Raw genomic sequence first — 13,538 nt, forward strand, 5'->3', positions numbered from 1 at the left:
CCTGGCCTCTGATAGGTGCCAGTGCTGCCTCTAGGTATTTGGTGAAAATGGGAGCGAGGGATAAGCCAAATGACAGAACTTGGTATTTGTACATTGTGCCGTTATAGGCCAAGTGCAGAAACTGTCTGTGTCTTGTTAATATTGGCACGTAAAAAGAGGCATCCTTTAGGTCCACTGTAGTGAACCTTGTCCCCTACCAACTGCATTACCTGGTGTATTGTCAGGATTTTAAACTTGAACTTTCTCAGGTATTTGTTTAGTACCCTCCGGTCCAAAATAGGACAAAGACCTCCATCATTATGCCCTCATGGGGAAAAGGATGGATATACCTTTGACATTAGAATTCAGATTCAGATTCAGAAAGCTTAATTGTCTGTTGTGACAGAAAATCGTCTTAGAGGTAGCTCAGCATACAGTGTACTGTAAAATAAAATACACAGCACAAATAACTTAGAATAAATACATGGTACTAGTGCGTGCAAAGTGGAATAGTGTATATGTAAGAGTTCACTGTTGTTTCATCGATTGTTTAAAATGCTTATGGCAGTGGGAATGACGTTCCGGTAAGTGTTCTGGTAAGTGTTTATTTTGGCCAGGGGGACTTTATAGCGGCGGTCTGATGGTAGTAGCTGGAAAGACTTGTGTAGGGGGTGAGTGGGATCCTTTGTAATGAGGTTAGCTATTCTTTCAGCTGCTCGGGTATAGAGTACTGATAATTGAGTTTGGATGCTGTTTGGTGCTGGATGTTTGGTGCTGGTTATTTTACTTGCTTGGTTAATGATCCAGTGGAGCTTTGATTTATTCTGCACAGAGATGGAGTTGAACCAGGATGTGATGTTGAAAGTGAGTACAGATTCAATGAGTGATTTGTACACAGCTGTTAAAATGTCCTTCATGACATGAAAGCTTCTGAGTTTCCTCCAAAAGAACAGGCGTCAGTGTGTTGGGAGAAAGACAGAAGGCTATCTCCGTGCCCAGGTACCTGAAGGCCCCTACCTGCTCCACTGCCTGCCCATTCAGCCTCAGGAATTCAAAGAAAGGGTGGGAGGAATCAGATGTTCGCCTTCCCACACAGAACAGCTCCTTTGTCTTGGAGATGTTGAGCTCCAGGGAGCTCTCCTCTTTCCAGAACATCAGGGTCTCTACTTGCTCACAGTATGCAGACAGGGAGTTCTCATCCCTCAACTGGGCCACCAGGGCCATATCGTCTACATATTTAAAAGTGAGAATGCATTGCCATTGCAATGCCTCTAAATAGTGGGGGACACTTCCTGAATTAGAGCCTGTAGTCCTAAATTACATTTCCCATGATCCACTGCAAGAGGTTTCTGTCTGGCTGATGGAAGGCTTCGTTTGTGTGTAACAACACCTGGGTATACTCAGACACAGCACTTCCTCCTGCTTTTTCTGCTGCGTTTCATTTGAGGTCAAAGTCGGAGCTGGGAATGACGTCACACCCAAGTTGACCGTGTTCCCGTACAATAAGCCAGAAAGTCAGTTCTAGCCAGGTTAGTCATTGTTAGCCATTGTTAGCAAAACCAGTTGATAACACATTACATGGTATTTTGCACATACAAACACCATAGCAACATGTCCACTGATGAAGTTGGACAGCACTGTGTGTACGATTGGTTTAATGAGACAAAATAGGACAGAAGTGCTAATAAACAGTGTATTAACACAGCTTTCACACTGTTGATGCACGGAGCAGCCATCTTGGATTTTGAGGTCAGGGTTGGTGAGGTTCTTCTGACTTTCCAAGTCGAAAATCCGACTTCAGAGGAATGGTGCATTCAAATGGAATGTAACTCCATGAGTGTCAACCACAGGTGAGGCTGGGTGACCACCATCCAGCCATGTCTGCTGCGCTGTAGAGTGGGAGGATAAAGTTTGCCATCCTGCGTGCTTCATCCAGCAGCTTGCCAGAATTCTCCTTATTTGTCAGGAAGAAGATACCACAGCGTCTCCGCTTGATAAGCCTGCAGCATTGAGGCTGTGTTAAGCATGTGAGCAGTCAGCCCCTGTGTGTGGTAGAAAACAGGTAATTTTGTGTCTCACCACTGCGAGCCTGTGAGCCAAGTTAGCTGTTGGTGAGGAGGTGAAGCCAACCATGGTACTTCAGCTCATCCTTAGACAGCACAACGAGCTATCAACATTGTTGATGGAGATGGTTAAATCGACTGGATCCTCTTCCATACCCATGTACATGTATTCAGTTGTAGGGAGGATATCATCCATGTGATCGCCCTGTCCTACTGCCTCATCAAAGTTCCTGCCTTCAGGCTCAAACTCCATGGAGGACTCGATGGCTTCAGACAAAAGGGGATCTCTGTGTCCAGCTGAGTTTCCCAGCACCCTCAACAGGAACGCCCCACATCTTTCTAGGATGCCAAGACACACCAGGCAGGCATCGTAGGTATCTGTCTCGGGAAGAGAAAACCTGCAAACACTGGGGCACAGACGTTTTTTTTGTCTTCACAGCTTTGCTAGCTTTGGTAGACCCACTGGAAGAGCTTTTCTTTTTGTCAGGTGTCATTGCACTTGGCAAATTAGCTTGCTAAACAAACTGTTAGCTTGCTAAACAGGTGTGGAAAGTGGAAAGGTGCATGTTAGCGGGGCTGAACGCGGCAAAGACGCTAGGTAGCGGGCTAAACAAGCGCTGTGTAGAGAGCCTTAGTAGTGATGCCTTAGGTAGGGAGCTAGCTCTCCTCCAAGCAGGCAGTTAAATCACTAGCAAGGGTCCTATGAAAGTCAAGTTATACAAGGTAAAGTGCAGTTTAGACCCTACAGACTGTGTAGGGTTATTTGTAGCCCCAGGAGAAGACAGGACTCCTTCTGCCTGGGACAGTCTTGTTGGCCTTGACAGGCGTTTTGAGAAAGGTTCTTAAGGTAGGTCTCACTAGGACGCAATCCCCATTCTGTTGTACTGTTGTACCAGGTGTACTAACCAATGGGAACTTAAGCCATGCATAGCTTTATTAGCTCCAGTGTTGCTCGGTATGGACTGCGGATGCTACGAGACAACTGTGTAAGCAAATACATAAACATGCACACAGTCACAAATATTGTTGTATGCATGGAAAATCTTCTAACAACCACAGTCTGGAAACCCACGCACAGAGGGATTACAGACATATCCACAACCGCACTCTCATATAAATACAAACACAGACACACATTAACACACAGACAAATATACAATGCATGCCAAAAACATTACTCCAAACTCTCCACTCCACTCTGCACAATCCTCTTCTCATACTCACATTTTGTTATTGTCCTTTTTTGTCCTTATTTCACACTCAGCCACCTGCTTGGGAATTTTCTTGTTGAAATGCTATAGGTTTTGTTCTTTTTCTGCATACACATTTTATTGGGAGTTTTTTTCTCCTGAAGTTTGTGGTTGGTGGTGCTGGATAGGATCATCTGCATAGATTAGATAACACTTGCTGTGTCCTTCTAACACGCTATCTTTTGTGTCTTGTGTAGTATGTACTTGTGTTTTCTAGTGCATTCCATCATTTTGTTTGGTGATTGATTGTTGGTTAGTTAGACTGTATCCGCCAACTCTGAATTTTTTTTCATATGTGAGTCTTTAGTACATGCGCACAATGACAATGTTGTCTTGCTGATGTTTAGCAGGTTTACCATGTTCACCATCTTAGTTTAATGTATTAGCAAGCTAACATTGCTAATTAGCACTAAACACAAAGTACAGCTGAGGCTGATGTTAATGTCTTTAGTTTTGCAGGTATTTAGTCATAAACCTGATGATGGCTCCAGATGAAAAGTCAGGAGATCACCAAAGTTGTTACAAATCATCCTGAGGGGGACATAAATCCATCTAAATGAGACATTTCACTCAAAACTACAAATGTCAATCTCATGATGGGGCAAGAGGTAAAGTCCGGGTATCATCCTATGAGGACCATGAATGTCTGTATACAATTTTGTTGCAATTCATCCAATAGTTGCTGAGATATTTTAGTCTGGGCCAAAGTGGTGAACTGTCAAACTGACATTGCCATCCCTAGATCCATACTGCTAGTGAGGTTAAAATGTGTTTAGCACTAAAAATCACCCTGTAACACTTCAGTAAACACAAAGAGACAGTGATGGAGTGCAAAGTACAAAAAACTGCACTGCTCATGACCAGGACAGACTTCCACAATCTAATCAAAGAATGGGTCAATAAAAACAGATAGAGTCAGCCTCTGCTAAAGTATTACACAGAACATCTGCAGTGAGTGACCACAAACACTCCACTACAACAAGGACGGTTGAACCTAAGCTGCTAATTGTACACATATGTTCCTCCAGCAACATCTATATTTTGTTAGCTGTTCAGTGATGTAATCCCAAACACTTATGTACCAATGTAGTACCGAGGGATTTTGTTCTGGAACACAGCGCCCGATCACAAGCCGAGCGGAAAAACACTGTACAGAACAGAAGAGTACCTGCTGTGATTCCAGAGTATATACATGTTGACAACGTTGTTACGTTTATTTTTTTAAGAATTTCCCCCCCCCCATCACTAATGTTGATCTTTTCAGCCTTCTTGCTGTTTGTCCGGGATTCTTATGGTGTGTGTATGTGTGGGTGTGTGTTTCTGATGTACAGCTCTTGTGACACATGGCCTCAGGCAGACAGAGTGTGTCTGGAGGGAGAGAGAGTCTTCGATGGGTGGGACTGAAAACAAGTGACGCATGACTAAGAGGCCCAGGAAGTTCCAGCAGGCGGCTGTTATTGCTGAGTGTGTGGGTGTGTGTGTTTCTGAGTGTGTTCATGTGTGTGTTTATGTGTGTATGTGAGTGTGATTCAGGGCCCCAGAGGGACTGTGTGGGGCAATCCCGGCTGGAGTGTCTGGAAAAACTCTATGGAGTGACAAAAGCAGCAGTGTCCCTTGCAGCATATCTGTCTGCTGCCTTGGCTGCAACCTTTTATTGCCTCTTAGAGTGTAATAGAAATTATGCTGTAAAAACTAGGCCCGGGAAAGCAACAAATATTCTATTGTCTAAGTATTTAGATGTATGTGTGCACATACATGCATGTGCAAAGCTACTTAATTAAAGTAACAGGAAGAAATACACTTAGTCACTTCCACCCCTTGCAGTGTTTTATGGCACATATTCAGTTTTCATCCACATGGTAGCAAGAAACAATTTAATATATTTATACTACCTCAAAAGCAGTGTAATGTTTTTTTTGGTCAGTGTATCCCAAATCCAGATTCGAAGTGGCCTAAAACTAGCCTACATAATGGGGAAGGTCCCTCGGTTTGGAAGAGTTGTTTTCTGCTGCTCACATGACCTGTCTCTGACCCGCAGTCACTCACTCCCCAGATTGGATTGCTACAATGAGCATTCGACTGGGATGGTGGTGACGCACTGGGCGCAGAGAGACAATAGCTTACCTCAGCCAGGCAGACATAGCAAACCTCGGTGCTATCAGACCCTCTCTAATCTCAGCCCATGGGACAGCCGTGTCTTTCCTGCTCCCACATGGCCAGATCAGACACAACACCGGGCTAGAGGACATTAGGACCTAACTAGGTTACATTGTGAGCTTTGCTGTGTGGAAACATCCGATCTTGTTATAACTAATCTTATCTATGTAATGTGCTCCAGGTTGGGAAATGAATCAGTTGTTTTACTGTTAGAAATTTGCAGTTGTTTTATTATTAGGCCATGAGAACAAGTGAGAGAAAAGATTTTGTTTATAAGACTGAGCTTATAGGGAGGAGTGTGTTGGCTGTATGATATTGGATACAGGCTATAGCTTCACTGTTTTCCTTTCAAAACTGTGGGCCTCCAGTAGGAGTTGCTTGCATCCACATCCACTCTCCTCAAGAGCATGTAACTGGACATATATACATAAAAATCAGGCCAGACGGCTTGAGAGATGTGATTGGCTGATGGGCAGTCGGAAGGGAACTCCTACATACTTTCAGTATGTGGTGCCAAGCAAAAGAGATAGGTACTCCAGACTTGTGCGACACGACATAGCCATCAATCCGCTGTTATGTTTATCACATTAAGGATACCTGTGAAAAAAAAATATTGAGGAAATTTTAATTTACAACTTCAGAAATAAAAACAGACCTGAAAATGAAGTTACATTAATCATTTTTTTCTCCATCCAGTTCTTATGTAAGTGATCTCTGAGACCTTTGCTGCTATCTCAGGGCTGCCAGACAGTCGCCAACAAGAACTTGTTCACATAAAAGGAGACAATGTTTTTCCCATGTGAGATGCTACTTATTTACTGTTTTATTTCTCAGATTTGACACTCAGCTCCAACCACTGCTGTCAAAAAAATCAACAACAAAATACAAATTCACATTTGACAAGATATGTTTCTCAAAAACAGATGCTACACATCATACTACTTTGAAACACTTAAAGTAGGCCTGTTGGGCTTGAGAGGTAGTTGACAGGAATCCAGTGGAAAAGTAACATGTGTCAAAATAAATCTAGTGCAATGCCAGATTGCAAAAACACATCTCTGGCTTTCATGTGAACAGAGCTGAACCTGCAGGGATAAGACATGAGTTCAGTGGAGACACAGTGTGGTGATACATGATACACATTTGTAGGGGGTATAACATTAACCAGTTCAGTTCTACAGCTCCCTCCGGCTTTTGCATTGGTATGTGAGTATGAAGTAAGGACACATTAACTAACATATAATATCCTGACTAAAGGGCTCATTAATCCCAAAGAAAACTTACCAGTGCTGTATTGTATCCTCAGTCCCTGGCTGCAATGTGAAATACAGTAACAGTTAGTCAACACTTGATACACAAAAGCACCCCCATGTGGTAATATTTTATAAGACACATAGTGGTAGTGGTTTTCAAGTGCAGAGACGTTTATTATTCCGTTTATTATTAGTATTTAAAATAAAATAAGTTGTTTTTTGTTTCCTTATGTTTAAAAGTATTGTAAAACAATTCATTAATTCAATATAATCCACTTTAAAACGTATTTAATGATATGATAGCCTATATATGAGCTTTCCACTAATATTCTGCTTTTTTAAAAAACTTCTTGTAGTTATAATGGACATTACCTATTCATACACTACATTTTTAATACAATCTATTATGCAATACAGTCATTTCAATCACATGGTCGTCGTATTTTCTGGGAGGTTAACATTGTCCTCTGCGGTGCTCCGTAGCTCTTCCTCCCCCTCTACCTTTTTAGTGGCTAAAGATGGCTGAAGCACCTCCATGGCCCAGCCGGTTCTTCTGTCATAGATGCTCAGCAGAGATCAGTCCTCGGCTTCCTGTAAGTACCACAGGCAGAAAGTAAAGGTGTGGACAGTTGAAGAACTAAAAAACACGGTAGTGTCGTTGTTACATTCATAGAAATCGTTGTAGCAGCGGGGTCAACTGATAGCATGCTAACAGCTATTAGCTCGCTCCTACGAGATCCCGTTTATCATTTTAACGCTAGCTAGTGGTGGCTAGCTTGTTATCTAAATACTGGATCGAGCAGCGTAATAAAGATGAAAATGCTTAGTCATTACGCTCAGAATACTGCTGCTTTCCTTTTATAATGTGTTACAGCGTTTGGCGCGGTTATTCTTCGATTACTTTGTTTTTACGAGGCATAGTCTGTTAGCTAAATCCACTTGCAGTTACGTTAACTTAACACATAACACTGTCGCGTCTAGTTACTGACTTCAGCACTTGTTTTGATTAGTGAGACGCCATTAAAATTAGTCTGCCTTAAGATTTAGTGTATTGTCAGTCGCTTAGGTTACGTGAATAATCCAGACGGTGAGCAGCAACAAAGCCATTGCGTCCTTTTCTTGTTTTGTCATTGACACAAGTGGCATACCTGTCACAGGCTAGAATGATCTGTCATAGAGCTGTAAAAGTACCCATCACAATGTCAAAGATCCACTACAGGCTGCTGCTGTGGTCGAATTAACATCTCATACATCTGGGTGCGAATGTTTTAGTCTGTGTTTTAGTTCAAGTTTATTTGCCATTTCAACTATAAAAAATACAGTTGATTGAAGTATGATTTCTCTTAAGACGAGTGTATAAATCAACAAAACATAGAACCCACAAAGACAAAAACATTCACTTATGCACAAGATAACAGTAAACAATTTATAGCAGAATCAGAATCATGTTTATTGGCCCAGTATGTTTACATGCACAAGGAATTTGACTCCACTTCAGTGGCTCTCAGTGTAATAACACCCAAAACAACAATCTTCAGAAAGATATACCAGGAATGTCTGTAAACAGGTGAAGTACATATAGGTATATATGTGTTCATAGAAACCGTTTCATCTGTTTATAGACACTCCTTGAGAGAGAGATGTTTAGGGATCAGAAAAGATCGTCAGAGTTTTGGACTCCCAAGAAATTTAATGTTTTAGTATCACAATAAGTGGGACAATCGGTCACTCCTTCTTTGCTTGATGTTGCCATTTGCACATTATCTCTACAGGCTTTTGTCAGTATCTGTATTTAGTCACGTTTGTTACAGCTATAACTGTGTTAATCAGCAAAATCTAGCACAAACTTAACACTGCTTTTCTGTTTCTTATAGAGCAAGATTGATACATATGAAAAGGGTTATACATATATAATAATTGTAATTAATACAACAGTAATTGCAGTACTGACGTTAGTTTCACAGTTGGAGAAAAATGTACTTCATATTCTGCAAATTAACTTTGTTTTTATTCCTTCCCCAGTTAAGGTTGAGTCTAATGTGCTGGTTACTACTACAGCTTGATTTTTTTGTTTCTTTGTTTGTTTACAGGAGTATACATGTCCAAGATGTGAGTCTGGGTTTATTGAGGAGCTGCTGGAGGAGAGAAGGTGTGTATAAAGTGTATATTAAATTTAGTTTACTTCATGAAAGGTAGCATTTGCCCCCCAATTGTTGTTGTTTAGATAAATTTTGTTGCTTGTGATAATAAATGCCATTGCTAAGCTATCCATAGCAGTCCCTATTGCCCCCCATGATCCTTCATCTCATTTAAAGGTCTTTTCCAGGTTCAGTCAGACTTGTATGAATTAACTTGGTGCATTGACTGCCATACATTTTTCTTCTTCTTGCGTCAGATGGCAGCATACATCTTTTTTTGTTTTAATGTTGCATTACTGTTTTCTATTCTTTATCTTATTTTTCCAGCTATTTTCAATGTGTTAGTCACCTCACCAAGCAGAGTTTTAGATTGGGACTAAACATTTTCCATGAATGTGTAATCAGATGATCAAATGGAAATTGGAAGCAGCAGAACATCGTCATGTATTAGTAATGATGAAAACAATGAAATAACTTGTTCCTTTACTAAGTCAACACATAACTTCCATCTACTATCCATCTCCTGTTTAGTGCTGACAATGGTTCCATGTCTACCATCTCCAGCGGGCCCCAGAACCAGCAACCATTTGAGGTTTTTAACTGATTATTTACTCAGACATCTCTATCACATTGCATTTTTATTGTCAACATTTCCTAAAACTGTTTCCATTGACATTTTTGCTTCTCTGGTCAGATTTAAAAGTGAAGTGGACATGACAGAAGTCATTTAGTGCTTGGCGCTTCTTTTACCACTACAGCCTCACTTTAGGCAGAACATTATATTGAATAATTAGGGGGAAGTTGACTTTGTCCTGCCGAAGATGCTTTGGCTTGATGGATAGTGTGGGGTCAGTTTATTGGAGGACTTTTCATCGCAAAATACCAGGGCTGTAATAATACTGTTATATCAGTGAAAAGGGAAACATGTCTACATGAAGTGTATGACATTTCCATTGAGGTCACAGTGAAAAAAAATTCAATGCTTCAGGTGTGTTATATTGACCATGAATAGTTGTTGATGTAGTAGCTTGTTATTGTAGAGGCTTTTTTACCATAAAGATTACAGCAAATACAGACTCTATATACATCTTTTCTGTCTCCAGAATGCAGACCAGCACTTGTTTACATTCCCTTCTGGCTATGGTCAGTTTGCCCTGGGTGTCTTTGATGACAGCTTTGACTTTGGGGCTGGACTGGGAACCGAGGACAACCGTGATGCTGAAAACCGGCGGGAAAGGGAAACGGCATCACGGCAACGATATGGCGCCAGGCAACCGAGAAGTCGTCATGGTTCAAGACGACAAGCAGGGAGGAATGAGGGAGTTCCCACGTTAGAGGGGTAAGAAATATAGTCTGTGACTTGTGTTGCTGAGTCTCAGTCTCAGTCTCTGTTGATTTATAACATTTGGCACTGATCACTCTTTCCTCTGAGCTTTATTTCTGACATTCTTAACAGCCCCTCAATACACTCAGCAAAGTTTGCTTTCTCCTTCATTACATCTGTATCATGCTGCATGTTTTTCCTTTTGTAGAATCATTCAGCAGCTAGTGAATGGAATAATTGCACCTACTGCAATGCCAAATATTGGTGTTGGACCATGGTGAGTCTGGCTATGATAACCCAGAAAGCAAATCCTCAACAATATGTGCTTTGTTTCTTCAGGTGTCTAATCCTTCATTGTTTTTTAAAGGGGTGTTCTTCACTCAAATCCTATGGATTATGCGTGGGGTGCTAATGGACTAGATGCTATTATAACACAGGTATTTTTATTTAACCTTTCTATTGTTAACATTAAACTATAGTGCTATGATTAACTTGTGTTTAATAAGATTTTAGATATTGTGTAAGGAAATATATGGTACATTATATGCAACATACTGTATATGTCTCTAAATTTATTTTTGGATCCGTATCTTCCCTCTTCTTTAGTTATTAAACCAGTTCGAGAACACGGGACCCCCACCTGCTGATAGGGATAAAATAAAAAGTCTTCCTACAGTACAAATAACAGATGAGCATGTTGGTAAGTTAATAATTCTTTTTTTTTCTTCTCACATCTTAGATATACTGTATTATTTACAAATTTGGACAGAAGTATAATTTTCTTCAAATAGATGGTTGTATGCTCTTATTACATTGCAGTATAATTTAATGCAATTACCATTTTGCCTGACATGTTGGTTTCAGCTGTTTGATTTTAACAGTTTCTCACATTATACTCTTCTGGTGACACAGACAAGTCTGTAGTCTTATAGAAATCATCCTCTGCTAAATGGTAAAAAAAAACAAAATTGCTTTTGGAAATTCAGACATTTATCCTTATCTGTTTGATTTATAATTTCCGTAGTTACTTAACACACCCATCACATCAGATCAGATCAGGTTTTAGAGTGCGGGTTATGCAACTGCCACTTTATATAACTAATGACAACTCAAACCAGTAGCATATCCTCCATCCCTCTTTCTGAAAATAAAACGTTTGCCATTTCATCTCATTTTAAGTTGGGCTTTACTGTGGCTGATTGGTTGTTGAAGACCATGCTTTTCAGCTAATGTCAGGTCACTATTGGTAAAAAAACCACCCAGAACCAGTTGACAGATCATACTGGTATTTATTATCATCTTTATCAGTATTGTATACATGTTCTGTCTTTCAGCTTCAGGATTGGAATGTCCAGTGTGTAAAGAAGATTACAGTGTTGGAGAAAACGTGAGGCAGCTCCCGTGCAATCACATGTTCCACAATGATTGCATAGTACCCTGGCTGGAACAGGTATTATAAATCAGATGTATATATAATTCTCTGTCAACTTAAATATTCACCAGTTGTCAGCTAAACCTGTGGGGCAATAGCATCAGCAATGAGATGAAAACGGCTTAATGTTTTTACCACTTTTCTTTCTCCAGCATGACACGTGTCCAGTGTGCAGGAAAAGCTTGAGTGGACAGAACACAGCCACCAACCCTCCAGAACTATCAGGGATGAACTTTACCTCCTCCTCTTCTTCCTCCTCGTCCTCTTCATCTTCCTCTACCCCTCAGTCCTCAAGTTCAACCAGCAATGAGAACTCCACTGATAACTCATAGAAGAACATTTGTCCATCTCACCCTATGAGCTATGAGTCTATAGCTCCTATGTTGCTGTACTTCAGAGCAGAGACCTCCAATGTCTCCCAGCAAATAGGGCAGAGACCTGAGTGCATCTGACCAGGAGCACTCAGAGGTAAGTGATACATGAGATCCATGTATTTCTGCCAGTCCTCTTGCTCCCACCTTCATCAGGAATCTGAACAAAGGAAGGGTGGAGGCCTGGAGTGCAGCTTCTGACAGGGAGGATGTGGAGAAGCATGGAAAAGGCTTCATCTGCCTGAATCACCTCATACAGGAGAGGAATCCAAAGGTAGAAGACTTGTGACAACAAGACAGTTGCTGTTCATTTCTTTTTTAAATCTCCAGACTTGTATGATTTAAAATGACCCACTTTTTGCTAATGAAGAAAAAAAGAAATGTACAGTTATTCTTTTTATAAGTAGCATTCATATCTCACAGATAAGATGAACTTAAGTGCACTGTAGTGCACTGTTTAAGTGTGCACTTGATTTTCTTCATGGTTTGGAGGGATATTACATGTGATTCCTTTAATTCTCAACAAAATTGCAATTATTTTATTGTCAAGATCCACTTGCAGTTTTAAGATAACCAGACCAGATAACAGGTACCATTGTTTGCACTTGAAATAATGCGTCAAATTGCAGTAATTTTGTGTTGTTTAGATAATGATGTGGATAAATAATCATTAATTAATTACACATGTAAGGCATTTTATATTTTATCCTGCAAGCCTAAAAATGTGGATCAGCTTTTCACATTATACACTTAGAAACATTTCGGTGCATTTGTGTATTTTAACTTAAAGGTAAATTAAATATTTTCTAAAGTTGCCAGTTGAAAAACTATTGATTTGCAGTATGAACATGTACAAAAAAACAAGAGAACTAATATTAAAATAAAGATGTTTGGGTGCTATCACTCAAAATACATGTAAATCATTTTCATTGTGTGTGTATTTATACTATTCTTTGAAGGGCTAATTGTCATGAATTTAATATCAGCAACTCATAAAATGGACTTTTAAACATTCTGCTGCAAAATGGACCTCTTGTTTCATGAACTGATTGTAACTATGAACAAAAGTGTTTTAACTGTTTGTAAACCGCCACTGGGACTAAGTCAGTTTTCTTTTGCTATGCTGGTTGTGTGCTGCTGTGGTTTAACACTAGATGGGAGTACAGTAAACAAAACAAACAGGAAATTAAAGAAATTTGATGAATTGGTACAGCTAATGTGCTATAATTGAGCAAAAAATAATAGATTCGAAAATAATAAAATAAACATTTAATGGCAAACAGGCAAGTCATGAGATGTACTGGTCTGTACTGGTCCCAGACCCTTAATGATGTATTAGAGGTTCTTAGAACAACCAAGCATCACTGAGGGAACAATAACATCATTAACAAACACTGCTGGAAGTGTTTTCAATGCATAATAAGATGTTGAGATCATTTTGTACTTTCAAAATAGGGCTTGGTCCAAAGGAATGCACATAGTAAACAGGTCTATATTAAATCCTTCAATGGGGTGCTTGCCTGCCAAATTTTATCAATAAGGCAATAAATGCAGCTTCCTTTCATTGTTAG

General features: G+C 40.1%; 1 protein-coding gene and 1 long non-coding RNA gene across 4 annotated transcripts; one reads left to right on the forward strand and one right to left on the reverse strand.

Moving 5' to 3' along the window:
• Window positions 1–2,049: 2,049 nt before the first annotated feature.
• On the forward strand, window positions 2,050–12,996 carry LOC121901047 (E3 ubiquitin-protein ligase RNF126-like). Of its 2 annotated transcripts, none has more exons than XM_042417680.1 (9): window positions 2,050–2,412; window positions 8,793–8,851; window positions 9,372–9,432; window positions 9,944–10,179; window positions 10,373–10,441; window positions 10,532–10,601; window positions 10,771–10,864; window positions 11,499–11,614; window positions 11,749–12,996. In XM_042417680.1, the coding sequence occupies exons 3-9, from the start codon at window positions 9,388–9,390 to the stop codon at window positions 11,926–11,928; spliced, it is 810 nt and encodes a 269-aa protein (XP_042273614.1). In that variant the 5' UTR covers window positions 2,050–2,412; window positions 8,793–8,851; window positions 9,372–9,387; the 3' UTR covers window positions 11,929–12,996. The 2 variants fall into 2 exon arrangements, with proteins under 2 accessions (XP_042273614.1, XP_042273613.1); XM_042417679.1 differs by lacking the exon at window positions 2,050–2,412 and adding an exon at window positions 7,040–7,295.
• LOC121901048 lies at window positions 3,818–7,288 on the reverse strand. 2 transcript variants are annotated; one of them, XR_006097167.1, is made up of 3 exons: window positions 7,204–7,288; window positions 6,734–6,762; window positions 3,818–6,046 (listed from the first exon to the last, which is right to left on the reverse strand). It is a non-coding gene; the product is annotated as an uncharacterized LOC121901048 (long non-coding RNA). The 2 variants fall into 2 exon arrangements; XR_006097166.1 differs by lacking the exon at window positions 3,818–6,046 and having other exon boundaries at window positions 6,250–6,762.
• Window positions 12,997–13,538: the final 542 nt, after the last annotated feature.

This window comes from Thunnus maccoyii, chromosome 7 (genome assembly GCF_910596095.1).
Source record: "Thunnus maccoyii chromosome 7, fThuMac1.1, whole genome shotgun sequence".
NCBI lineage: Eukaryota > Metazoa > Chordata > Actinopteri > Scombriformes > Scombridae > Thunnus > Thunnus maccoyii.

Excerpts from the sequence above, each read along its gene's own strand:
- LOC121901047 (XM_042417679.1), top strand. The coding sequence starts at position 7,221 with ATGGCTGAAGCACCTCCATGGCCCAGCCGGTTCTTCTGTCATAGATGC. Across the intron at positions 7,296-8,792 it reads AGATCAGTCCTCGGCTTCCT|GAGTATACATGTCCAAGATG; the intron begins GTAAGTACCACA and ends GTTTGTTTACAG. Across the intron at positions 9,433-9,943 it reads AGAACCAGCAACCATTTGAG|AATGCAGACCAGCACTTGTT; the intron begins GTTTTTAACTGA and ends TTCTGTCTCCAG.